The sequence below is a fragment of the Heterocephalus glaber genome, unplaced genomic scaffold, assembly GCF_053883595.1.
Source record: "Heterocephalus glaber isolate CG9 unplaced genomic scaffold, H.glaber_assembly_v1.0 deba00000071, whole genome shotgun sequence".
Lineage (NCBI taxonomy): Eukaryota > Metazoa > Chordata > Mammalia > Rodentia > Bathyergidae > Heterocephalus > Heterocephalus glaber.
Window position 1 is genome coordinate 13,775,552 of NW_028258137.1, and position 27,855 is coordinate 13,803,406.

General features: G+C 39.8%; 2 protein-coding genes across 10 annotated transcripts in view; both read right to left on the reverse strand.

Annotated features, from left to right (window-relative positions):
• The window catches only part of Phlpp2 (PH domain and leucine rich repeat protein phosphatase 2), a 77,109-nt gene extending 62,408 nt beyond the window's left edge, over window positions 1-14,701 (reverse strand). The window contains exons 1-2 of one of the 5 annotated variants that reach the window (XM_004842901.3): window positions 14,511-14,701; window positions 5,727-6,013 (exon numbers count right to left, since the gene is read on the reverse strand). In XM_004842901.3, the coding sequence (XP_004842958.2) occupies window positions 5,727-6,013; window positions 14,511-14,609 (386 nt within the window). In that variant the 5' untranslated portion in view covers window positions 14,610-14,701. Of the gene's footprint in view, window positions 1-5,726; window positions 6,014-11,054; window positions 11,439-13,628; window positions 13,889-14,510 lie in introns of those variants that run through there. The other 4 variants (XM_021256735.2, XM_087210641.1, XM_021256737.2 and 1 more) reach the window with 4 other exon arrangements.
• A 3,668-nt stretch (window positions 14,702-18,369) lies between these two features.
• The window catches only part of Ap1g1 (adaptor related protein complex 1 subunit gamma 1), an 83,046-nt gene continuing 73,560 nt past the window's right edge, over window positions 18,370-27,855 (reverse strand). For all 5 annotated transcript variants that reach the window (XM_087211215.1, XM_087211331.1, XM_004842907.4 and 2 more), the window contains 4 exons: window positions 27,364-27,471; window positions 27,075-27,235; window positions 24,028-24,126; window positions 18,370-22,491 (listed from right to left, as the gene is read on the reverse strand). In XM_087211215.1, the coding sequence (XP_087067341.1) occupies window positions 22,390-22,491; window positions 24,028-24,126; window positions 27,075-27,235; window positions 27,364-27,471 (470 nt within the window). In that variant the 3' untranslated portion in view covers window positions 18,370-22,389. The remainder of the gene's footprint in view (window positions 22,492-24,027; window positions 24,127-27,074; window positions 27,236-27,363; window positions 27,472-27,855) is intronic.

Below are 27,855 nucleotides of genomic sequence, written 5' to 3' on the forward strand. Positions count from 1 at the left end.
TACAGCTTTCCAGATGGAGGGCAATGATAACACTAAGTTTCACCGGTGAGTCATTTATCACTTGAACAGTTCAACAGAAAAAAACAGGGCCAAACAGTACAACACAAGAAGCAGCAGGCTAGTAGGACTCTCCTATGTCCCAACTGCAACCCTACCACCAGTCAGCTTCAGAAATGGTGCTTTCAACCTGAACTCTGGGCTTGTTATGTACATCTATAAAACAAAGGCAATGTTCTCAGTGGTTCCCAACGGCAAGTTCTTTGTTTGGGGGCAGGACAATTCTTTGCCATCTCACACATTGAAGCTTCTCTGTCCCCTGCCCCATAAATGCTGGTAACTCCCCAGTAACTGTGACACCCAAAAGCTCTGGCTCCACACATAATTGGGGATGGGGTGCTACTGTTGGGTTGAAGAGACTTCATTTCACTAGTAGATGATCTCTCTACAGTTCCCTCAAGTGCAAAAATTCTATAAATTACAAACCATTTATTTATATTCAAGTGACAAGTCCATAAATGGAAAAAAAAAAAGTATAAAAAGAATGATTTGGAAAAAACAAAGATTTTAAGTCCTGGTTATCGACTTCCAGGCCCTAGCCTAGACAGTCACAATGTAAAGATTTATGGGCAATGGTTTAGTCAATGCAACACTACTTTTAAGAGATGAGTGAGTTGAAATACCCTAAATAGGTGGTATTATTCAGCATGTATGACTAGGAGTGTAGCTCAGTGGTACAGCACATGCGCTGCATACTGGAAGCCCTAGGTTTAATTCCTAGCAAAGATAGAGACAGAGAAAAGGGAAATAAGTAGCACTTTATTTCCTTGCTACTCAAAGTACAGGACAACACTTGGGAGCCAAACAGAAATACACAATCTCAGACCCTATGCTCGATCTACTGAATCAGAATCTGTGTATTAAAAAGCTTCCCAAGTGGATGATTTAAGAAGTACTACTTTACAAGTATTAATTCATTATTTTTCATAACGTGCAATTAATTTAATCCTCATGACAATTCAACAATGTAAATATTATCAACCATTTTACAGATTAGTAAACTGAGGCACAAGAAGCAAGAAGTACTTTCATAGTAACTGTCAGTCCAGGATTTAAACCCACAAACTCTCATTCTAGAATTCAACCCTTAGACCATAAATGTATCTCTCAATTTTAAACAATTTATACTGTTATCCATAACATGGAGCCAGGTGTGATGGCTCATGCCTGTAATCCCAGCACTCTAGGAGGTTGAGGCAAGTTTGAGGCCAGCCTAGGCAACTTGGAAACTTAGTGAGACCCTGTCTCAGAATAAAAAATAAAATGGTCTAGGGATGTAACTCAGTAGTAGAGTACTCCTGATTAAATCCACAGTACAGGGGGAAAAAAAGGTATCTAATTTTTAATATACAATTAAATTAAGATGATCCATTAAGTGAAGCAGGAGGATATAAAATTGAAATATATGGTATGAGACCAAATATGTAATTATTAAGAAGCGTACATGTGCTCAAAAAACAATCTGGGGGAAAAATGTTACCAATATAGGTTAAGAAGATGAGATCTGCTGGGTTCAATAGTGCCAGCATTGGAGAGGCTGAAGTAGAAGGATCGTGAGTTCAAGGCCAGCCTATGCTACACGGTGAGATCCTGTCTCAAAAAACAAAAAACAGGGCTGGGGATTTAGCACAGCGGCACACAAGGTCCTGAGTTCGATTCCCATCACCAAAAAAAAAACAAACCTCAAGGGCAGGGATTTAGCTCAGTGGTTCCACCACCTGCCTCAAAAGCACAAGTTCCCAAGTTTGATCCCTGGTACCAAAAAACAAAAAAAAAAAACCCAAAAAACAACAACAAAAAGCAAATGGGATCTGGTGTCAGAATGTCATAGTTCAAACTCCAGCTCTACCATTTTCTAGTTGATTACTTTTAGGTGACATGCTTAACTCTCTTAAGCCTCACTTTCCATATCTAAAAGGGGACAGAAAGTGTGTGTGTGTGTGTGTGTGTGTGTGTGTGTGTGTGTGTGTGTGTTACTCCACAAGATTGTTGGGATTTCACAACGTAAAGAATATAAAGCATAAGTACTGAATATTATTATTTGCCTTTAGGCTTTTTTAGTTTCCAAAAGTTCTTCAATGAACACATATTATATTTCAGTAATACCTTAGACTGCCAACCATCTTATAAAGGATTATTTGAAGAAAATGCCTCCTCCTATTAGATAATATAAGAATGAACTCAAGCAATTAACAGCTGAGTAAGAGATCTAAAAGAGATCTTGAAATGGGCATAATTAAACAGTAAAACTCCATGAGGGAAACTGCTGTGCCAGCTCCTCTCCTACAGGACCTGTACTCAGAAGTCTATCATCTACCTTAAATGCTGGGCATTCCATCTTCCTAGCAGTATCTGCTCGACCTTGAGCAAGCTACAGGACATCTCTCTAAATGCCTCAATCTTCCTCAAAATAAATGATACTCCCTCCCCTGGAGGTATTATAAGGATTTGATGAGAAAATGTGCATAAAGCTAGCTAAGCACACTGACCAGTGTGCAGCACTGAGTTAACTGAGACCCATCATCATCATCATCATCATCATCATCATCATCATGATGTTAAGTTCTAGAGCTCTTACTCCAGGAATGAAAATATATCCATTCTTTCAAACTACAGTTCAATAGTGTTTTCATGATTTTTCAATTGATTATATCTTCAAAGAGCTATTCCACTATAAATTATCAAGAGAACTGGGCTAAAAAGAGACAAGCATTCCATTTTAAGTACAGCATAGATTTATATAAGTAAATAAACTATGTTATGTCTAGATTCTTTACTATTCACACAACTAGTAGTACCAAACCCATTCCAGGAAGGTTTTCTCATTTCTAGTATCTTTGTGTACATAAACATAGCAAACAAATGAGTAAGTCACATGCTTAAGTGAACTCAAACACTACTAGCTATAATTTAGGTCAACACTTTCCACCTGATAAAATTAGATCAGAATCAGTGCTGAGATTTAGAAAAGCTTAAGGATCACCCAGTCTGATCCTTTCATTGTATAAACAGATTTAGAAAATGTAGTTAAATAGTGAACAAAGAAAACATTCAAATGATAATCTTCAGTTTCAGGAATTATTCAAATCCTAAAAAGAATACGTAGTAAACTTAGTTTATATTTATAAATTACATCAATTTTTAGCTTAGCTAAAGGTGTTACTATTACTATTACCACACTTTTAAAGTGGGAGCTTCCTCTCTCTTTGAACAGTACTCAACCCATATCTTTGATTTGTTTCAAAATATTTCTTCCTGTAATCCACTCTGGGGACTGAGGCAGTAGGATCCCAAATTGGAGCCCAGCCTAGGCAATTCAGTGAGGCTTTGCCTCAAAAAATAAAAGGCTGGGTGTAGGTCACTGTAAAGTCTGTGTTCAATTCCCAATACCACAGTGGGGGAGAAAAACCTTTATTGGAAGGTGTGCGGAGGACAGAAAAACAATGGGTTTTGTGGGTTTTGTTTTGTGTTTGTTTTTTTGGTACCGGGGATCGAACTCGGGTCCTCGCGCTTGCGCAGCAGGCATCGAAACCACTGAGCTAAATCCCCGGCTGTTTTTGTTGTTTTTTGAGACAGGTACAGGCTGCCCTCACACTATGTAGCTCAACCCAGCCTCAAACTCTCGTTCCTCCTGCCTCACCTCCTCAGTGCTGGGATTACAAGTGTGTGCCACCAGGGCTGGTTAATGGTCAGGTATTTAAACAGCTCTGATTTGATGTCTAGTTCAAAGAACTAACAGTGATTTCTTTCTTTAAAGTTAATTAAAGAGTTCACATTTACAGTGTAAGACTACCATGAGGCTATTCTTCATATTTATGTAAAACCTTTAAGACATGAATGGCTTTTAAACCTGTGGAAATACACTCAACTTCACTTCTCAAAAGAATTGAAAATTAAAATAACAAAATAGCAAAACTTTTGATCAAATGTGTAAAAATTTAAGCCATTAGGGGTGGGAAGAGATTTCCCCTTGAAATGGTGACTTTAGCTTCCCCAATTTAACAGAGCCTGAGGGTATAACTCTGTGGTAGACTCCTTGGGTAGCATGCTCAAAGCACTGGGTTTCCCAGTACCATAAATAAATAAATACTCAACAATCATTTTTGTTAACAAGCAGGCATAAGATCATTTTGTGTATGTTTCTATATTTACGTATAAATTTAATACTAATGCTTTGGAAAAAGGGGAAATGAGTATACATTCATATTTTAGATGAAAATATAAAATCTTTTTTAAAAAGAAATTGACATTAATTATCAAAATCATAAATGATCATATCCTTTGACTCAGCAATTCCACTTCAAGAAGTTTACCCTGCAATAAACTCCCACATACGAGAGATATAGTAGGTAAAAGGATATTCACTGCAGTACTGCTTACAGTATTAAAAATTGGTAACAATTTGAATGTCCATAACAGGAGATGGGCTAAAATTATGAGAGATTCATAAAATGGAAAATAATATTATTTTAGCCATTAAATTATAATTATATAAATATTAATAAGATCTCTAAGAAATATTAAATCTATAACCATATATCTACATATATGTATGTGTGTTTACATATATATACATATATATGTATTATATATATATGCACTGAGTATCCCTAGGTTACATAAGAAATTGGTAATAACAGCCTTCCTTAAAAAGTCTTGGTGGGGCCGGGGATTTGTTCTGCCACCTGCCCCCACAAGTGCAAAGACCCAAGTTCGATCCCCGGTACCAAAAAACAAAACAAAACAAAAGTCTTGGTGCCTGAGGAACAGGGAACAGAGAAAGACTTATGTCTTACTCTATACACGTAACACATTTCAATTTCATCCTATTTACACTCTACCAAAAAATTAACTTTTAAAATATTTATAAAAACTTGGGCCAGGGATGTGGCTCAGTGGTTTCGCCACCTGCTGCACAAGCAGAAGGATCTGAGTTCCATCCCCGGCACCAAAAAAAAAAAAACTCTCAAAAGTAAAAGAACTCTTAAATTTTCCTTCATGATAATTTTAAATCAAGAGTATAAAGTCAGCATTCCAAGGATAAATCTTTTTTCAAGCCTAATGACTCTAAAATCAACATAAGCTCCAGCAAGAGTAAAATCCTAAAGTCACTGGGAGTGGTGGTAGGTGCCTGAAGTCCCAGCACTAGAGAAGCTAAAGCAAGAGAACTGAACATTTAGGCAGGCATGGTGGCACATACCTGTAATCCCAGCACTTGGGAGGCTGAGGCAAAAGGACTGCAAGTTCAAATTTAGCCTAGGAAGCTTAGTGACTTAGCCAGACCCTGTCTCAAAATAAAAATATCAAAAATGGCCTGGAAATATAGCTCAGTGTGAAAGCCCTGGGTTCAATCCCCAGTACTTCCTGGGGAAAAAAAAAAAACTAACAGCCAGGCCTAGTGATACACACCTGTAATCCCAGCACACTGGAAGGCTGAGGCAGAAAGATCACAATTCTGAGCCAAGTTTGGGCAACAAAGTGACTTCGTAAGATTCTATCTCAAAATAAAAGAATGAAAAGGGCTGGGGACGTAGCTTAATGCAAAGACCCTGGATTGAATCCCAGTACTACAAAAAACAAAAACAAAAAAATTCTAAAGTCTACCTCCAAGTAGAAATACATATGTTACTTGTACTACAGTAAGATTAATGATGAAACTCAGACCACACCTGACCAGGTCTCCATGAAGCTGTAAATAAAGACTTTCTCTCCCCTCTCCAGCACATATTTCTGAAGCTGGTGTTTCTACTGTGCAAAGGACGAGATGTAAGTCAGAGGAGGTGGAGGAAGAAGAGGAAGAGGTGGAGGTGGTGCTTGTAGTGGCAGTGGTTGTGTCGGCTCCATAAAGGTAAACACAGCCTCTCTTCACATCTTCTCTCAGCCAGTCTCTTTCTCGAGAACCAAACCTACTTCTCCTATTCAAACAATTTCTGCTCCCATTGTGCTTCATATTTCTCTGAAAAATATCAACAGAAAGAAATCATTAGCTAGAATATTTGACTGAATTAGACATGTTCAGTCCTCACACCACTTCTCTATTTCATATTCAGCAACTCTGCTCAAGTATCCCCTCTTCCTGCGGAACTGCTGCATCTGCCATGTTCGTGTTTTGTTTTGTTTGTGGTACTGGGGCTTGAACCCAGGGCCTTCTAACTGACCTTCATCCCAGCCATGTTTATTTTTCATTTTGAGACAATGTCTCACTAAGTCACTAAGTTGCCTGGCCTGGGCTCTAACTCCCAATCCTCCTTCCTCAGCCTCCCAGAGGGGTGAGACTACAGGCATGTGCGGCCAGCCTTGCCATATGCATTCTTAACATGGATGACCTAACTTTCCTTTCTGCAAGCTGTTCGTGTCTCCACCTATCATCTTCTCTGGCCCTCTTTTTCTGTTTTCAGAAAGGTGTCAAGAATAACAAAATGACAGACAAAGTGGTGCACACTCAATTCCTGCATTGAGGCAGAGGATCACCACAAGTTTGAAGCCAGCCTGGCTTAAATAAGTTCAAGACTGATCCACACAGTGTGACCCTTTCTCAAATAATAAAATAACAAAACACGTACCTACTGCCCAGGTTGCACAGATTTTTAACATTTTCTCATATTTAATTCAGATCATTACAGTAAAAATACAACGCATCCCTACACATACAGTTAAGACTACCTAATATTTTACTACAATCCTTTCCCTTCCCTTTCTCCCCTGAAACACACGACAGCACTGTATGTAGTATTTATCACTACATATATTTTTAATATATGTGTCATATATGTATAATATAAAGTATTTACATTATTATTTTACCGGATTTATCTAAACCTTTTTTTTGGTACCAGGGATCCAACTTGGGACCTTGTGCTTGTGAGGCAGGCTGCGGAACCACTGAGCTAAATCCCCAGCCTATCTAAACCTTAATTTAACTTATGCTTCATCCTGCAACTTTATCTGATTTAACACTGGTTTAGACATACTTTATTTGATTTAGTACTGGTTTAAACACCTCGCTCATTCATTTGAATAATATTCCATTATATGAATACTTGGCAATTTATCCACTCTTCTATTGATAGCATTTAGCTTATTTCCAATGCTTCTCTGCTAGAAAAAATGCTGGAAAAAAAAATGTGTCAGGTGTGGTAACACACACCTATAATCCCAGCACTGAGAAGGCTAAAGCACAAGGATCATGAGTTCAAGGTCAGCCAGGGCTACATAGCAGGTTCAAGGCTGACCTGGCCTATGCAGTGGTGCTCTGTCTTTAAAAAAAAAAAAAAAAAAAGCTTTTGTACAAGTCTTTTTATGCAAAACTGTAAGTTTTTCTAGGGTCCTAAACCCATGCCTCATATTCCAAAAAGGCAAGTACAGTATTGGCACAATACTGCACTTTCCAAGCCAGACCTGGTAATACATAATCCCTGCACTCTGGGAGGCTGAGATGGGAAGATCACAAGTTTCAGCCCAGGCTGAGCAACTTAGTGACTTAGTGAGACCTTGTCTCCAAAAAAAATTTTTCTTCTGTACCAGGGAGTGAACTCTTGCGAAGCAGGCAGTGGAACCACTAAGCTAAATCCCCGGCCCCCTGTCTCAAAATTTTTCAAGGCGGAGGGAGGTGGGGGGATATTAGGGATATGTAGCTCAGTGTAGGGGACATGGGTTCAATCCCCCATACTGTAAAAATAGATAGATTAGATAGAGACACAGACAGACATTCTTTACAGTCCTAACATGTTTCCAAAAAATTACTGTTGCATTTGATAACACAGGTATATGAAATTCACATAAATATTGTAAAGCCAAGCTACCTCAAAGGAAAAACTGCTATAGCCAATATAACAAGTTTCTAAAAGTTCATTCTTTCTAGGCAGGAGGGGAGCGTGGGGATGGGAGCTTCAGATGGCCCCATAGTGAGGGGACGTCTGAGCAGAGCTTTGAAGAGTGACTTGAGATGCAGATGTAGAAAGGGACATTTCAGGTAAGTAACAGAATTGTGGAATAGCTAGTATGTTTTAGGAGCTGCAAGTACGTATTTGAAACAGTGAAGGGCAGTGGGAAATGAAGCTGGAAAGGTATGTCAGTGTCATTGTTAGTGGAAATTTCTTTTCTACTAAAGAAAGCAGAAATGGCCTATCATAAAATAGAACAGGCAGATACTGACTTTTAGAACCAAGCATGGTGCTACATACTTGTAATCCTGAGGTAGGGTAGAAAAAATACAGGAGGTAAAAAAGAGACAAGAAACCACAACTAAAAACTGTACTTGTAAGAAGACTACAACTTCCAGGAGCCAAAGTCACCCAAGATGATCCACATCAGCATTCCCTTGGTTAAATTTAGGCTCCTTTCCTTCCAGACCCACCAAACTCAAAATTCCTCAGGAATATTGAAAATCCATAAATTGGCTTAATAGAGAAAGAACAGAAACCTAATCCTAAAATAAAGGAACTGTTTGAAAGAATCCAGGGAATGTTTAAAATACCTATCTTAAAAATAAAACCATAAAAGAATCATACCACAGTGATATAGGTGCACCCATGTTTACAGTGGCACAGTTTGTAATAGCTAAAGCTTGGAAACAACCCAAGTGCCCATCAACTGGAAACTGGATAAAGAAGATCTGGTTTTTTTATAAAATGGAGTATTACTCAGCCATAAAGAACGAGAAACTAGAGACATTTATAGCTAAATGGATGCATATTGAGGCCATCCTCTTAAGTGAAATAAATAGGACACACATGTGTAAATACCGAAGTTTCTCTAGTGTGAGAAACTGAGAGTGTAATTAAGGATACACACGGATGAAATGGCCTAATAACATATTTCTCGGATTGTGTTTCCATCGCGTGTCATATGACTATCAAAATTTAAATTAGGGAGAAGCTTGACTTGTGTGGAGTCTGCTAGCTAACTGGAGTTTTCTCCCAGACCACTATTTGTTCAGTGTTGGTTTTGGGGATCTTTCTGAAACAAATCACATCCTCTGGTGTCTTGCTGGTGCTTGAGATGCTTTTTTAAATTATATGGAAAAATGTTTAAGTGCTTTTCAGTTTTGTTTTGGTTGAGTTCTACTGTATTTGAATATTGTAGTTTCTTTTTCCCTTGCATTGTTCTTCTTTGAATGATTTTAACTTTTGTATGTGTGTGTGTTTGATAATAAACTTATTTTAAAAATTTAAAAAAATTAAAAAATAAAACCAAACTGGGCCCACAAGCCATCTCTTCTCAAGGTTTCCACCTCCTCAAGAGAAGCATAAATGATTTCAGTTCCAAAAATTAAGCACTTCTATCTCTTGAGGGCCCACACTCTATTTGGGTGTGTACCTTTTAATTTCTGCCTAATAAAACTTTTCCCCTGTCTCTTACTGACTAATCCTGAAAATTCTTTCTCTGTGAAGGAAGTAGGCAAAACTACAACCCTTCTACAGATATGGTAGGTAAGGTTACTTATCTCAGCCTAAGAATCTCCTCAGACCTTGTCCTGTGACAATTCCATCCCAAGCTACTTAGGAGTCTGAGAGAAGAGGATGGTAAGTTTGAGGGCAGGCTGGGCAATTTAGTGAAATAAAGCTGGGATTGGTGGCACAAGCCTGTAATCCCAGCACTTGGGAGGCTGAGGCACGAGATCGCCATGAGCTTGAGGCCAGCCTAAACTGCATAGCAAGACGCTGTCTTATGAAAACAAAATAAAATAAAATAAGGATTCAGTGGTATAGTGCTTGCCTACCATGCACAAGGCCTTGGGTTCAAGAAGCAATCCACACAAAAAATAAATTTCTAAAGATGATAAAGGGGAAGGAAAAGTTAGCAAGCATATCCATATGTAAAGAAAGAAAGACAAGAGTGAGGATAGCATAAACACACTGGTTATTTTGCAGATTTTAGAGATTTGAGGGGCCCGGGATTTTAGCTCAGTGGTTCCACCACCTGCCTTGAAAGCACAAGGTCCTGAGTTCAATCCCCAGTACCAAAAAAAAAATTGCACCTGGGAGATTTGAGTTTAACTATTCAAAACCATTAATATTACTGTTTCTTAGAGAAGTAGGATAAATCCATGCTATAAGTAGGAATAAGGCCTCTTTTCACATCAAGTGCATTTTCTCAAAGCTGAACATCTTAGAATTAACAAAGCACTTTCAAGTGCTTATTTCATAAACACAAGATTCATAATTGTACCACTAAATAAATTTAACCAATGAATAGTTAACTGCTGGTTAATTTTGAATATTCCTTATTTTTTAATCTTTGAGAAAGTCTAAACTGTACCACCTGGCCAGTATCTATATAATAGAGTAACATTTACAAAAGAAGCTCTACATTCTGCATTCAGTAGAAAGACAAAGTAGACACTATTCCACACAGTTTAGAAAGAAAGAAAATAAACTCTCTAGCCAGGAGTGGTGTCACACACCTATAAACCCAGTTACTTCTCTAGGAGGGTGAGGCAAGAGGATCACAAGTTTCAGGCCAAACTTAGCTGGAGCTTATCTCAAAATAAAATTTTTTAAAAGGAGCTGGGAGGATAGCTCAGCAGTAGAGTGCTTGCCTGGCATGTGTGAGGCCCTGGTTTCATACCATAGTACCACAAAAACAAAACAAAACAAAACAAAACAAAACAATATATATTTATATATATATATCTCCTAAAATCAAATAATGACCCATTGATCTTTCCAATCTTAAAAAAAATCAAAGACTTCCCAAGGAAGTATTATATTTTTATTGATGAACTTTTTAACAATCATTTGTAAATGTGTACATTTTCTTAAAGCTATCAATTCCTTAAGGAATTTAATATTTTCAAAACACATTCGTTGTTGGTCACCCTTTACCTCTGAATATTTCTTTCCTACCTATCCTATGAAGGCAAACTGCTGAGTTAGAACTTTAACAGATATTATTCTCCTGAAACTAATCAATGGGCAGTTAAAAGGCCTGAAGCAAAGCAAAGTTTTATAAGGACAATCAAGATAGAGTGATTAACAGGGAGTGGGAGCATATACCTGTAATCTCAGCTACTTAGGTCTGAAGGATGATTGCAAATTCAAGGCCAGCCTGAGAAATTTAGCAAGACCCTGCCTCAAAATAAAAAAATTGATGAGCTCGAGACATAGTGCAGTTGCAGAGAGCCTGCTAGTACATTCAATGCCCTAAATTCAATCCCCAGCACAACAGAAAGAACATCTAGATGTACTGATTACTGGCCTAGTGCTTCCTTCTCAGGGATGTCTTGCTCCAGTGCCTAACTCACCACCCAACTGCTGCAAAGACCTTAGCAGCCAGTACTGCAGACCACTGTCCTCTGAGCTGCCTTCAGCTTTCAGAATCAACATTCCACTGGAATTACTACATTGCAAACACTTTATTTTCTCCCTTACTCTTATATAAAAGCTATTATAACAAACTTATTTAAAAGGGAACATAACTATAATCACCTCTCACATCAAACAAGTAAAAAAAGAATGTTTAAGATTGAAAGATCTAGCCACCCACAGTGGCGCATGCTTGTAATCCCAACACTTCGGGAGGCTGAGGCAGGAGAACTGCCAGCCTGGGCTACATAATGAGACACTGTCTCAAAACACACACACACACACACACACACACACACACACACACACACACACACACACACACAAAGTGAAAGATCTTTCTAGAAGCTGGGCCTATTGGTGGATGCTGGTAACCGCAACATTCTGGAAGTCTGAGGCAGGAAGACTGCAAATTCAACCCTAGACTGAGGAATTAAACAATTTAGTGAGATCATGTCTCAAAGTTAAAAAAAAAAAATTACAAGGGCTGGGGACGTAGCTCAGTGCAAAGACCCTGGATTCCATCCTCAGTACGGGGTGGGGGGTGGGGGGTGTCTTTCTAGAAAGTAAAACTTTTTAGAAATTTAGAATTGAACATCCACTCCTTCAGTTTTACACTTTTGACTCTAAAAACAGAAACATGAAGGCTATGAGCAGTTCACAGGTGGTAAACTGTCAAACATCAACCTACATTACCTCTAAACACACATAGTGAAAACTAGGTCTGGAAAAATGTCTCTTCATACTTAGTGAGTTCTATTAGGATGTGAAATGCCTTTCTGTAGATGTTTTGCATTCAAAATTCTAAAACAGGGCCGGGGATTTAGCTCAGTGGTTTCGCCGCCTGCTGCACAAGCTCAAGGGGCCGAGTTCAATCCCCGGTATACCCCCCCCCCCAAAAAAATCTAAAACAAAGGTTCAGTTGGTACAGGCCTGAAACCCTAGCTACTCAGGAGGCTGAGGCAGGGGGATCACAAGCTTGAGGCCAACTTGGACAATTTAGTAAAACCCTGTTCCAATACTAAAAATAGGGCTGGGGATGTAGCTCAGTGTTAGGACACTTGGGAGCCATGCAAAAGCTCTGGGTTCACTTCCCACTAGGCTAAGATCAATCACTGGAATCTAACAGTCCCCAGATTCGAACCTCTGAGAATCTCTGCAAGTCTGTCTTCAATAAAAGCCCTCATTTTTTTTTTTATTTTTTTTTGGTACCGGGGATCGAACTCAGGTCCTTGCGCATGCGCAGCAGGCTGCGAAACCAGTGGGCTAAATCCCCAGCCCAAGCCCTCATTTCTTTGTTTGGTACCAGGGATCGAACTCAGGCCCTTGTGCTTTCGAGGCAGGTGACAGAAGCCCTCATTTCTTAATCACTTCTCTCCCACCATTCACTTCCCCACCACCACCAAAAAAAACAAAACTATTTCTTTACCCTTCAGGCCAGAAGGCAACACATACCTCAGACCTGCCTGCCAACTTTTTGTTTGTTTGTTCTGAGACGGTGTCTCGATATGCAGTTCAGGCTGGGATTGAACTCACTGTGTAGTCCAAGCTGGCCTCGAACTGGTGCGATCTTCCTGCCTCAACCTCCAAAACACTGGGTTCACAGGCATGTGCCACCATGCCCGGCTGCCATTTTCTGATAAGCCAAGGCAGTTGAACTTTTCAAAAATTAAGTTTATTCACAATTTAGATATTTATAACTATCATTTTATTTTTTAAAATTTGGGCAATTATATCCCAAGTAGCTGTTAAACAAATTTCAACAGATATAAGGTTTATGAAAAAGTCTGAGATAAACAAAAAGTTAAGACTGAGAAGTTAACAGCACAAAAAAATGTTTTACATTTTACAGACTCCTGGTTTATGATACTCCATAGATTCAGTAGGTCTGTCAAATCTATGTATCTTTTGTTTCCATCTTTGCGATGTCCACCAATAATCTTAATAAAATATTGCTCAACAATCTCAGCTAACAACTATTCATGTATTTTCTAACATCATGCATTTTCATTGTTTTACAAACTATTTTTGAAACACGTCAAATCTTCTCGATTTGCTTTTCCCTCGCACTTCCCTTGTCGTTTTAAATCCTGCCGATTCCTCTTTTAGAACTCCAGAGGAATTCCATTCCATCTCCACAACACCTAGTTTACATACTGGACCTACAGAAAAATTTCTCTGCAACTACTTCAAAGCCTAGGAGAGCACTGCACCCAGCCTCGCGGGATCCGTTCCTTTCAACCCTCTTGACAGTCCCCTCCCTACCTTGTCCATTCGTTCTGCATTCACTGAAACTTCTAGTCATCACCTCCGAGGCTACCCCTTTGCCTGCATCTGTTTTCTTATCCTCCTACTCCTCCAATTCTTGCCAAAAAGCCCTGCTAGCTGCCTGTTGCATAACGGCTCCCCCATTACCATTACCGTCTCCCGGGATCGTCAGCCCGGCTCGCGCGGGCAGGAATGCCCCGGCTGGGCCCAGCCCCTCCTCCCTTCCTAACACGCCCCACTAGTCCAGGGAAGCGGCTCCTCGGGGATTCTCTCTCCGGGCGGGCCGGGCCGCCTCCCCCTGCCGCCCTCGGAGGCGGGCGCCTCGGAGGCGGGCGCCGGGCCGCAACTTGGCTCGTAATCCCCGAGGGCAGAGAGTGCCCGCTCCGCCCGGCGCAGCCCGCGTGCATCGCGGCGCCCGGCCAATCACCGCCGCCATCCTCCCGCTGGGGCGATGTCTTCAGGTGTCCGGGGAGAGCCCTGCGTACTTGCGGAGCCGCCGCCGCGAGCCAGAGCCCCGGCGCCCGCCCTCGAGCCCGGAGCGCGGCCGGGGGAGGCTGAGGGGCTCCTGCGGTGGCGGAGGAGCCTGTGGACTGCAGCGGCCGGCGGCCCGAAGGCGTGGGCCTGCCAGGCGGGTGGCGCGCCGCCAAGGATGAGCAGCGGAGGGAACGGAGGCGGCCGAGGCCTTGGCGGGGGCGCGGTGCGGAGGCCTCGGCGGGGGCTGCGGGGCCCCAGACCCGGTGTGATGCGGCCGAGCTGCGGCGCCGACCGACTGACAAGGGGCGAGGGTCGCCGCCGCCGGGGACACCGCGCGGGGCGGGGGCGGCCTCGGCCCTCCCTCGCTTTCTCCTCAGCCCGCCCGCCGCTCGCCCGCCGCCTCACCTTCAGGACCCGGATCCCTCCCGGCCGGCGAGTCGGCGGCACTTCGGGCGGCTCCGGGGGCTCCAGCGGGCCCGCGGGCCCCGGCTCCACCTCCCCCATCGGCGGCCCAAGCAGCTCGGGGACACCCGGCCGGCGCGAAGGCGCGCGAGCCTCGGTGGCGCGCCTGAGCTGCCGGCGGCCCCGCCCTCCACAGCCCTGCCCCGGGCCCTGGGCCCCGCCCTCCGCAGCTCCACCAGACCTGCGTAGCTGCCGCGGCGGGGCCGAGCTGCGTCTCTGCTGGCCGGCGGCCGACCCGGGCTGTGGAGCCTGGAGCCACCGCAGGGTGGGCCTCCGCTGCCCACCCTTGGTTTGGAGGACTGGGGCGCAGGGAGGGTTATTTGCTGCTGTGCTTGGCCTCGAAGCAGCAGCAGGAAGAAGGGGGACAGGTGAGGCCTGGACCTGTCAACTGCGACCCCTGCTGCCCTCCGCCCAGTGTGGCTCTCGGAATTTCCCTCTGCAAGACGTTTTCTCTCTTTCTACTCCCAAACTGGCCTTTTACCCATACTGGCAAAGCTGTGGAGCAAACTATTAAGACTACTAATCTTAGCAAGCAAGGTCCTTTCCTGTTCCTTTTGGAGATGCTCACGACCCTCTTCAGCAAATTCGACCTTCCCTCGAGTACAAAATGTCGCCGCACCTCCCACCCATATATCAATTCCCCTTTCTTCTCATGTAGCAAAATTACCAGAATTCTGTTCTCGGTCTCAAGCAGTAATATGGCCTGAGTCATTTTTGTATTTGCAAGTCTAATTCAGAAAAATCTTTTAAAAGTTAACTTATTTTCTTTTAGTTCCTACAGTGGTGGTAGCTTTGTGGTCGGCTGGCCAAATTTGGAAACATACAGCCTGATCCCACAACTGTTCTATCCTTTTTTAGAGCCTTTGGTTCTTAAACTGGAAGAGATTAATATGTCCATAGCAAATAGGAATTCCTCCCTCTGTTTTCTTTTTTTTGTTTTTGTGGGTATCGGGGATTGAACTCCGGTCCGCTGTACTTGTGAGGCAGGCGCCGGAACCACTGAGCTAAATCCCCAGCCCCAGCAAATAGGAATTCAATAGCCATTCATTCATTATAATTCTTAAATTCCAAATTTAAGATTCACTCAATTTCCCAAGATGTATTCTTAATTCCTCCTACATTTTCCTAAGAGCTTTCTAGACTTCTGATTTTCAGGGCTTCTTGTTTTACACAGGCGTTTCATCTCCAAGCAACTTGTAAGGAATTAAAAACAAAACACAGTAACTTCCCGATCTTTGAATAATCAAAGATGTCATCACCTATTATCCACTGCTTCAGCGTCCCTAGTCCAAACTATGTCTAGAATATTAATACTAATTATAGGCTTAAAACAGGAGACCTTTGAGATCTAACAAGGCAGTCTGTGTCCTTCTGAGATATTCATCCATTCGGAAGTATTTCACATGCCAAGACATTTTGCTCTTGAATGTTCTGACCCCAAATTATTTTTTCTGCAAAAAGTCACTATTTTCTCCCTTCATATTAGTTACTTTCCATATATCAAAATTCCAATCTCCAGTAAACTTCATTTCTTGGTCTCACTGTAATGATTAAAAATGTCTCTGTGAGTCTGGTATAAGGTGAAAAAGGCTCTTGTATTGTTATTATCCTGGGTTTTCCTTCAATCTTGAACTTATTTTCAAGAAAGCTACGAAATGTACTTGGATTTCCATTTTAGAGCTTACTGGTTAATTTCTTCCAGTAAGAATTTTGGTATTTGTGGGACAGGCACCACATAGAGGTAGAAGTGGACTTAAGCAAAGGCAGACAGACAATAAGAAAAAAAAAATTGTAGTTCAGAGTGTTTCTAAATGCCTGTTGCAGCCACGCATGGTGGCCCTCGCCTGTAATCCCAGCACTTGGTAAACTGAGACAGGAGGATAACAGTGAGTTCAAGGCCAACTTAGGCTATAGTGAGTTCAGGGACAGCCTGCACTATTAAAGCAAGACCGTCTCAAAAACAAACAAAACAAAAACCTAAATGCCTGTTGCTTGAGGTATTACACACTACTACCATTTCCAGTTCTCTTTAGTAACTCTTTACTAATTGATCACAAGAAAAGATCTTTTCCCAAGACTAAAGTTTGACTTCATGCTAGGGAACATGGTAGATGGTTATCTTCTTAATGGGATAATAGGCTAGAGCATCAATTTGGAATAAAAGCATACACTAAAATTTATGTGTTTACTACTTCATATTGGCAACGGTACTATCTCTTTTAAGAGGTAAAAAAGACAGTAGCCCAAATGTTTCAAGGGATTATGATACAGCTCCCTTTGTTTTACATAAACATACAGCTACCTTTAAAGGTCCCCATAATTTACGATCCAATTCAGTAGTGACAACCAGTTGATTATTTTCAAATCATACACTGCATACTTTGTTACAAAGGTCACATATTTATGCTCTCCCCCAGTTCAAGGCAATGTCCATTATGTATGCCAAGGGTTATGTAACTATAAATTCTGGACACAGTAAACAGCTGAGACTAACCCTAAAAATAAATTCCTTTCATTTTTGTGTGTGTGTGCAAAATTCCATCTGCCCTCACTACAGGTTCATTACAAAAATCACTGGATCATGCCAAGAGACACAAAAGTCATTAGAATTCTTATGTTCTTCCTATAGCAGCTGCGCATACAGTTTACATTCTTTATGCAGGAGCTTTTTCCAATCTTCATTACAAAATAGGAAGAAAGTCTAAAGAAGGAAAGCTCATTTCTATAAGATTTTGGTAGAGGAACCATACATGAGACTTATTTTATGTCTAGTTCCCACTTTGAATGATCACAAAGTCATCTTTAGGCATAAATCCATTATTAGTCTGTCATAAGTTAAGCACATTTAGATATTCTTTACCTTGGTTCCATACAAACACACAGTATTTACTGGCTTCAAAATCTGAAAGAATATTTTTCCTGGAACTTTTTCATTTTCTTGTGGTGCTGAAGGGCAAACACTTTACCACTAAGTCTTTTGAACCTTTTCCTCAAATACGAGGGCAGCTGAAAATTATCATTGCATGCAAAAACCCTTAAAAGTGATTAAACTTAATTTAATCCTACTGGAATCAAGCTCAAATCTAAGTACTATCAACTGTAGTGTTGAAAAATGTCTGGTATCTATTTACTAGTTTTCATTTTAGCTTTTACATTTTCATCTAATTATATGTAATGTGTCAAGTAAATATTAGAAACAAAGATGAATTATCTAAGTCACATAGAAGGCAAGATTATAGAAATACTGCTTATCAAACAGTGCCAAAGAGCACTTCTGCATAAACTAGATAACTGTGCCAAGGCCTACACACTTCCCTTTTTCAATCAAGTGACTGCCACATCCTCCCCTTTCTCAATTAAGGGACTGTCAGGGATCATCAGAGTAACAGAAAACCTAAAGCCTTCCACCTCAAGAATTCATATCAAAAAAAGTTCATGTAAAATAAGCCATAAAATATTATTCATTTTTGCTAAGCTTTCTTTTTCCTGTAACAATTTACAAAAAGCTTATAATTAAAACCCCATCACCACTGTTAATATACATTTCACCCTGATATGTTTTGCCTTGAGGATTCACCTATGTGAATAAGCATGGAAATAATCATAATACAGTTAAAATGTTCAATTGCTCTTAAAACTTTTTCACTGTCTAGAACTCCTACAAGTTGTTTAATTTTTCAGATTCTTCTCTTGGTGAAATTTCTGTATATAAGGAACACTAACAGGTTAAGTTTAGCTCGATGCTCTGAAATACAAATTCATTCAAGGCTTCAAATTCACTTAAAAGAAGCAAGAAAGCAAATTTTAAATCATTGAGTATTGACTTTTTATTATTAGTCACTGTTCATAATTTGTTTCAACCAAAAGACAATACACACAGATTTCTAATGCATCCCATGTAAATGTTTACATCCATTTTATTCCTCACTCACCTCTAAGACTTACTGAATTTTAAATTTTTTTACATCTCAAAAATATGTCTGCAATAATTAGAACTTCATTTAGCTGTCCCATTTGGAAACAGCCTTTTAATATTTTTACAGTAAAGAAGATGTGATGGGACTTAATGAAAATGTAACTTACATTATGAAAGAAAAAGGACTTTACAGGAACACAGTGGGACAAAGTTCACAAAGGAAAGAGTTCAGAAGCTCTTTCCAATGAGGTCCCCAAATAAAAACAAAAACAAAACACACAAAGCGCAAATGCAGGTTCTTAAAAAAAACAAAACTCCAATGCTCCATCTTGAAGCCAGAATCAGCCTTGTGGAAGTTCATGAAGCAACTGAGAAAGCTGCTTCTGCATTTCCTTCTGTTTAAGTGTTCCAAGTCCTGGAACTGTTGGTGGGACCCACTCATTGCTATTGCTTGAAAAGTTTATTTCACTTCCAGTTCTAGAAGGAGCTCCATCCTCCCAAGCCAAAGGTGGTCAAAAATGTTTTAAACTTCAAAACTCTCTGAGCAATCTCTCTTCAGTGATCCTCCCCACTGCCAAACTCATGAATACACCAACATATACAACTGCTCCCCAACCACAAAGTTCATGAATATGCACTTTTTGCTCTCTAATTCTGTTTAGGACACTGTGGTTAAAATACATTCACTAGAAAAAAAACACATTCATACTCGTTCTTTCTTCTAGTTCTCGTGGCCCAAATACATTCCAGTGCAGAAGATAATGAAGTTGAACCTCAAAAGTAGTATTCCCTAACTTCCAACCTCTTCTAGGACATAAAAATGGAAAGCATGTCATATAGTAAATGGAAATATTCAAACCATTGGTGCTGGACAGTTTTAAAAGTCTATTTTCATAAATGAGTGGGACAAAGAGTACAAACCGTAATTTTAACCTAGCAAGAGGAAAGATTCCTCTCAAATATTACACTGAGGAATGTTTCTTTAAATGAGAAAGACCTTAAACTTAACAGATGATCACTACACCCAGCGTAAAGCGTTCATGACTATCTAAACCACCTTAAAGGAACAGCACCGAAGCTTTGTGGGAGAAACTTCTCAGGGAGAGCACCCTTCCTACAGTTGAGATTACTCAGATTAATTCTTTTAAGATTATTGGGGTTGGTGTGGAGGACGGGCTACAAACTACTCTCGAAAAGGGAAATGATGAGGTACAAGTGCATGTGAAATTGTCGAAGTGTGTGAGGATTCACTGCTTACTACTACAGTTATTAAATAACCACAGAAATAACCCTTTCATCACAATGGCTCTGGAGTTGTAAAATCCATCCAAATTTGCTCCCCCTTGAATGGTTATACTTGGGGAAAAGAATTACTGAAATGTGTAAGTGTTCACAGAAATTAAGAGATTTCTCCTTTTAGCTGCAAGGCCAAGTGAGAGGAGAACTACTGCTGATCCTAGAAACTAAGGCACGCTGAAGCTTTCAAAGATCCAGTCATTTGAAACAGTCTTCATAACCATCAGTATCCTAGGCAGTTATTTGGCTGCTACTCCTTCAGTATGGTGCTCAGGTTCAGTCTCTGAAATCAATTCATATTCTATCACAGCACCTTTTGTGTTAAGGCCATGATATTTTATTCCTTCTAGACAATGCCATGGATGATCACCAACTCTAACTCAAAACTCTGATCATCCAAGCAGATGCTCTGTCAGCAGAGTACACTCTTTCCAGCTCCATTAGCTAGCACTGTCTTATAACACGGTCTTGAGCAGATTTCTTCAGATTCAACTCATGTCCACCAAAAAAACCTGAGCTGGTTAGCAAAAAATGTAAGGGAGAAAATAAAGCCTCTACACAAAGAGGAATGTTAAGACAAATTCTATTCAAAAAATCCACCATTGTGTTAATCCTATCGTGTTTCACAGCATTAAATATCCATCCAATGCAATCAGTTCATGAAGAAACCTTTAAAGGCTATTTTCCATTGCACAGGCACAGCAGTTGTCGGAAGTGTGTGCTAGTCCACACTTACTGTAAACAGGAGATAATATCCTGTTCTTGACTCAGCCAACCATTTAGCCAGTGGAGTAAGTTTTATCAGAATGTTAAATTTTATAATCTTATACACAATTAAGACCAGAAAGTTTCCCTTTTAGAGCCTTTAGTTCAACTCCAGTTTGTCAAATGTTAGGCATAGTCTAGCATCTGATACAGAGCTAGGTTTGACAAGACACTGAAGATTTTAAGTAAAGGCGTGGTGAAATGAAGGGGGGAAAGGGTATCTGTATCCGGGTTTAACACTGAAGCCAAAGTCGTCATTACACCCTGTAATACAGTAACAATTGCAAACATTTTAAAAGCAAGGTGGGCCCCATTTTTTTTTCTTCTGCTATACATAAGACATAGTGCATGTATACTTGAACATACATAGTACATCCAACTTGTACCACAGAGTCAGCTTCACCTCATTCCAGGAACTCAATTTTAAGGTTTGGTAACACAAGGATCCTTTCTAAAAAGCACTCGGCACTCCCACTAGTTAAAAAAGGTCAAGTCTTTAATACAGATATTCATGAGATTGTTCTCTTTCAAGAGATCGATTTCTTAGACTCAGAAAGGATAATCCTACCCTATGGTGAACATAAGACTTCCTCTGACATAGAGGACAAGGAAGCTACAAGGCTTCATTCCAACACCATTAAGTACAATATAGGAAAGATTTCTTTAACCGTGTGGTCTTTATTTCAGTGCCAGTGTTACAGATACAACACAAATGTTCCAGTTAAAAGAAGGAATTCAAACGGAATGCCAAGGTCCAAGCCAGGCTCTGGAAAAAAGAGAGGTTTGGAGCAATGGACAAGATGACTCCCACATGCTCCAGGATGAGTCTTGCTCTTAAGGAGTTAAGGAGTCTATTCTTTAAAACTGGTGGACTTCTCTTTCCACCCATTTACCACAGTTCAAATGGGCAAGTGACGGGCTTGGGAAAAGCTTTAAAATTGGTGGTGGGAGTATGATCATTAATAACTATTAATGCATCTTTTAGGAGGTATCCACTCTGCACTTTAAGGTGAATCAATTTTGAAAATCATGGAACGTATTCATGACTACAGCTAAAGAATGGAGAGAAAAGGGAGCTGGAAGAGCCCTGGAAGTTTCTATTACAAATAGAGCACCATATCCTTCATGCCAAATCTCAACAAAAGCTCTTTTTAACGTATCTGTCCAGTGTTTTTACAAATAACCTCTCAAGATCTGACCAGTTCTTGATAACAAACATACATACATACATGTGTGTGTCTGTGTGTATACAGCAATGCAGGGAAAAGGCTACCAGGAGCCTAAAGCCTCTTTCAAATATTGGGGGAACCAGTAGAAAAAGGCAGGGCTCCCTAATGTCCATTGTTACATTTCTATTCTCAATGCCAGATGCAAAAAGCGCCTTTAGATGGTAACCCAGCTCATGAGGAACAAGTACCCCACCATGCTTGTCCACAGAAAAACAACAGTAGAAAGAAGGGGCCACTCTGCTGCAGAGATGAAGTGAGTGTTTTCTCGCCGTGAATTCCAGTCCTCTCCTCCAGACCAGCTGCTTTTGGCCTCAGGGCCAGGGGAATGTTGATTCTGGCTGCAAATGTGGGACAAGTAGAGAAGTGCGGAAAAGAGAGAAGAGAAGGAAGAGTGCAAAATAGCCTCCAGAAGCAGCCAGCCTCAACAGTGGAGGAGAGGACAGTAGTCTTTAACAATGCTTCAAGGACAGCGATAACTTCAGGAAAATCCTCCTCAATAGTTCTCTTCAGCTCCTCATGCCCATGGTACAGGTGGGGGGAACTTGCCAGCAATCACAACCTCCTTCTCAGAGTTCCTTTGATTGAGTGGGGTAAGAATGAGAATGGTGCCGGACCCTCATTGCCAGGACTGAGGGGGAAAGTTGTTCACCTCTGCTAGATCTTGCATTGCTGAGCCCTTGTGATTATATGTGAGCTTGATCCTCATTCGCAGCTGTTGCTATAAAAAGAGAATCACAAATTAAGAAATACTTTGAAATAAAATCACAATCTGTCCACTCCACAAGTAGGTTTTGTTTTCTTTTGTCTTGTTTGAGATAAAGTTTCACTATGCTGCCCTGAACTTCTGGGCTCAAGTAATCCTCCTGTCTCAGCTTCCCAAGTGACTGGAACTACAAGATACACATTGCCCTGCTTGGCTCCACAAATACCACTACCACTACCCCTAACCCATCCTCCATATACCGAGGATTAAATCCAGGGTCTCATGCATGCTAGGCAGGCCCTCTAGTGCTGAGCTACATTCCAAGTCCCTTTTTATTTTTACACAAGGTCTGACGATTTGCCCAGGTTGGCCTGGAGATTGTGATCCTCCTGCCTCAGCCTCCTAAGTAGCTGGGACTACAGGAATGGGCCACCATACCAGGCTCTCACAGTAACATTTGCTGGGTGCTTTTAGAAAAGATTCAACTCTTATGTCCCAGTCTCCAGAAAAAGAAGATAAATACATACTCATGCACTACATTCAGATACACTGTTGCTTTTATTACAAAATCTATGGTGTCAACATAAATTTGATTCATTCCCAAAGCATAAAAGAAAAAAGTTAATCCACAGGTAACAGCTACAGTTTGAAGAAAACACATTTACTAAGTACTTTTGGTAAATGTGGCAGATTTCAAATATTAATGCTCTAAGAAACTTTCTACTCTATATATCAGATAGTGAAAAAAAATTGTGCTTGTGCTAATGGCAAATACAGTACTCAAAATATAGTGAACAACACAGGGCAAATTGTTACAAAGAGGAAATTATACTGGCCTTAATGAGAAATTACAGAGATTTTCTTTTTTCTTTTTTTTTTTTTTAGATTTTCTTTTTTTTTTTACTAGATTTTCAAGGTGAAGAAATTCTCTGAAACACTTCCAAAACTTATCTGAAAACCAATTAATTACTATTAAATAAAACCAATTTAATTCCTTGAAAAGGTATAGTAAAAATATTTCTTAACTACAATTTATAAAGCTATTTTTATCATCTGACTGTTTCATTTAAAATTTTGCTTTTCATACTTAGTAATTATAGCAGTAAATGTGGGTATTTGGTTCAACAAATGCCCTTACCTCAGATTTCAAGTTTTGTATAGACATAAATGTCTTAAGTTTCACCCTTTCCTCAAAGCTATACCTTTAATTCTCAAAGGGGTGGTTATGAACAAATGAATAAGAGTGTGTACACACATGTGCACTGCTGGGGAGCAAACCTAGGTAAATCCTTAGGCATGCTAGGCAAGTGCTCTACCACTGAGCTATATCCCCAGGCCCTCAGATTTGGGGGTGGGGGGGTTACATTTTAGTGAGATGTACCTATATCCATTTGATGTCTCTGAGCTCTATTTATTCTCTACAAAAGAACAAAGAAGTTAGAAGAGGAATTTTTATTGATACTTTCTCTCTCAGTCAAAAACCTCAGAGAAATAAAGCAAAAGTTTATTTTAGAAATAAGCTCACACATTGGCTTCAAATGTGCTACTTACCTTCTGTGGGTTCAGAACTTTAATGACTTGTGTGATGGTCCCTGTATTAAATGCTGGGACAATGCTGCTGCTAGGAGACAGAAGCTGCAGCTGGAATGTCTAAGGGGAAAACAAAGGCCACTCTTCAGAAAAAGTAATACATAGTGTTATGTCAGAGACATCAACAAATAAAAATTTAGATGCCCAATTAATGGGTCAAGTAACAGACTGATCCTAATTTCTGCCCATTATTTGTTTTCCACGTACCTGCAATTCACAGTATGGGGGGTGTCATTCACTGTATTTGTAAAAATATACTGTTACATCTTTGATTATGAAAACTAGTGATGAACCATCCTGCCCTTTCTGGTAGAAGGAATTTTAGCTACTATCTATCAAAAGGTGACCAATTCCTATCCTAGCACCTTAATAGTAACTGATCAACTATGCAAGTAAAAAATGAGTACCTGTGGTGGAAAACAAAACAAAACAAAACAAACCAAGAGAAAAGCTTTCCAAAAATAACAAACCAACATGACTATAGGCCTTTGTGCTTTTGTATAACTGGATGACTAGGCCCCAGAGACTTGAACCTTTGTTTTTTAAAGCCTCCATAATCTGGAATGGGTCAAGACTTCCTCCTACATGAGAGGGGAAGGAACGGCTTGAAAGAGCCAGCTTGTTAATGTGTAAGTGGAACATCAGGATCACTCCATTAAGGACACAAGGCCCTAACAGAAAAAATACATGAGAACTAGCCTGTGTATCAAAAGATCTAGATGAACCAAACACCATAATTTGTAGAGTACTGATGGGTTTTGTTTGTTTATAGGAATGAGTGATGAACATGCTATGACCAACTGAGGTAAGCTATATCGAACCAAGCAGCTATTCTATATATTAGGATTTTGAAAATCTTTCCTGAGGAAAACAGAGAAGTCTTCTCTAAAACCAAAAGTTAGGAGAATAAAGATTCAATTTCAGAGCAGATTAATTATATTGGGTCTAATTCGTAATTCCTTTGTCAAGATGAATTATGTAAGATAAAATGCTAGTCATTACTACTATATCTCATTAAATTATACTATCAATTATAATTCACATCATTTTATGTACTACTGAGAAAGAAAACAATACCCAATGAACTACAAGATCATTAATTTTAAAATGCACTCCAATTTTCAAGATATTAAAAAATGAAAATAATACATAATAGAATCTATAAAATGTGACATTTTGAAGTTCAAGATATATCATCATAATGCATTACACATACATTACACCAAGAATAAGGCCATGGTTTTTTTGTTTTTGGTTTGTTTGTAAGAGTGTCTCACTGGCTGACCTTAAGCTCACTATGTAGTGAATGGTGGTTTTTAATGCCTGACCTGTCTGTCTCAGTTTCCTGAGTGCTGGGATGACAGGCATGTGATACCATGCTAGGATCCAAGGCCATGCTTTAATAGCAAAGGTGAAATAACAAGTGTAAAACCCTAAAATGCAGCAGCTAACATTTACTGAGGACTGAACATATGAAAAATGTGTCTAATAGTATCCAGCACAAAAACTCATTTATTCCTCAAAGCAACCCTATGAAGTAGCTATTATTACTGTTTCCTTTGCAAATTAAGAATCTGAGACACAGAGATTAAATGGCTTGCTTCAAGTCATACAATCAGTATTAAAATTTAAACGGAACTGCTCTAGAACTCATTAGTGGTTCTTAAATCATTTCACACTACTGCTTTTTTTTTTTTTTTTTGGAACCGGGGATGGAACTTGGGACCTTATGCTTGCAAGGCAGGTGCTGGAACCACTGAGCTAAATCCCCGGCCCTCACACTACTGCTTTTAAAACATCTTCATATTCTGATTCCTAAAAATTCTTAGTAAAGTTTGAAAAAATCAGTATAACCTATAAATATCTTCAATCTCTAAAAACATGCTGTCTGAATGTCAATATTTCATGTTACTGCAAAGATTAGGTTAGCTTAGTCTAAAGCAGGGGTTGGCAAAGCATGGCCGAACATCTGTTTCTGCAAATAGTTTTACAGGAACAGAGCCATACCCATTCATTTATATACTGTCTACAGCTGTTTCTGCACTATATCAGCAGAACTAAGTATAGCAAGAGAAGATACAGCCTGAAATAAAATTATTCTATGGTCTTTCATACAAGAAGTTGGCTCACACCTCATTTGAAACTTTTCTTTATTCGAGAGGTCATTATTCCAATAAGATATAAATACCCCTTAAATTTAGATTTGATATAAACAAAACTTCAATTCACAAAAACTGTCATTATATCGATAGTAAACAGCATGTTAATGAAGGAAGAATATTTTATCACTTAAAGAGATGAAAATTTGAATTCTAATCTAGTGAATAGAAGATTATGCCAGTAGGCAAAGTCCTTTTTTGAAAAATGGTACTGGGGATTCAATCTGAGCCTTCATAGTGAGCTATGTCTTTGGCCCATTTTTTATACAATATTTTTACTTTGATACAGTCTCAGTAAATTGCCCAGGCTGAATTCTAATTTTCCATCCTTCTGCTTTAGCCTTTCAGAGTGCTACGATTACAGGCATTTGCCACCATGCCTAACTAAAGTCCTAAATCTTAATTAACTTTAATTCTATATTAGATTATTTTTTCCCCCGGTACTGGGGATCAAATTCAGGACCCTGCGCTTGTCAGGCAGGTGCAATGCCACTGAGCTAAATCCCCAGCCCTTAATTCTATATTAGATTTTTTTTATATGTCCTCACTGCAGTATTATTGAACTTATCTTCCCTTGACCTGACCACCCTCTAGAATTCTGCTATTAAATTTCCTTTCTTTATTTATTCCATAATACCAACCATGAGAATATCTGTAACCAAGTAAAAATTATTCACTAAAAATTACATGCTTTGATAACTCATAATAGTTTCACTATTGTTAGCTTGAGTTAAATTTGCAAATTTAATCTCCAGACATTAATATATATCCCTCACCAAATGCATGGGAAAAAAAATCAGCTAATCTTTAATCAAAGGAAAAAGGCAAAGAAGATATTGTAGGTAGTACCTTTGGTACTGCAGCCTGGAATACAAAGTCCGTCATGTCTAGCTCTGTGCTGTTAGAGGCCTGTATCGTTATCACTGTTACACTGGGGTTGGTGTTTGACCGTTCAAAGGTGAATTCTATCTTCAAGCCATTCTTACTGTATGCTGTGATGGAGGGGATGCCTGGGAAAGTACAGAAAGATCAGTCTTATTGCAGTCAGCCTAATGCTTAAAGAATTATTACTGCCTTTCCTCAATACTTATCTCTCATTACTCAGTGCTCCAAGTGACGATGGTAACAATAACTGTACCTGCAGTGATGTCATTGAAGAGAGGCTGTGATGAAAGCCCATCCAACAAGAAGGGGGGCTGAGATATCTGAGGGACTGAGGCAGGGGTAGGAGCAGCAGTTGGAGCACCTAAAGGAAAGAGTCCAATGGAAACTCAACCTTAGCCAGCATGACAAAGCTAAGAAAACAAAAGATTATTATGTTCTCAGGTTAAGGAAAGGATTCTTTAAACAATAAGCAAATAACACATACCAAAAAGGAGGAATTAAAAGTTCCAATACTTTAGGGCCAGGGATTTAGCTCAGTGGTTCTGCTGCCTGCCTCACAAGCCCAAGGACTGGAGTTCGATCCCCAGTAACAGAAAAAAAAAAAGTTCAAATACTTTAACTCCTGCTCATTAAAAAATACCATAAGGAAAAACAAACAAACAAATAAAAAAAGGAAAATGAGAGATCACAAGCAGGAGAAAACGTCTGCTATAGAATAACAAATGCACAGCCATTCAGAACTATA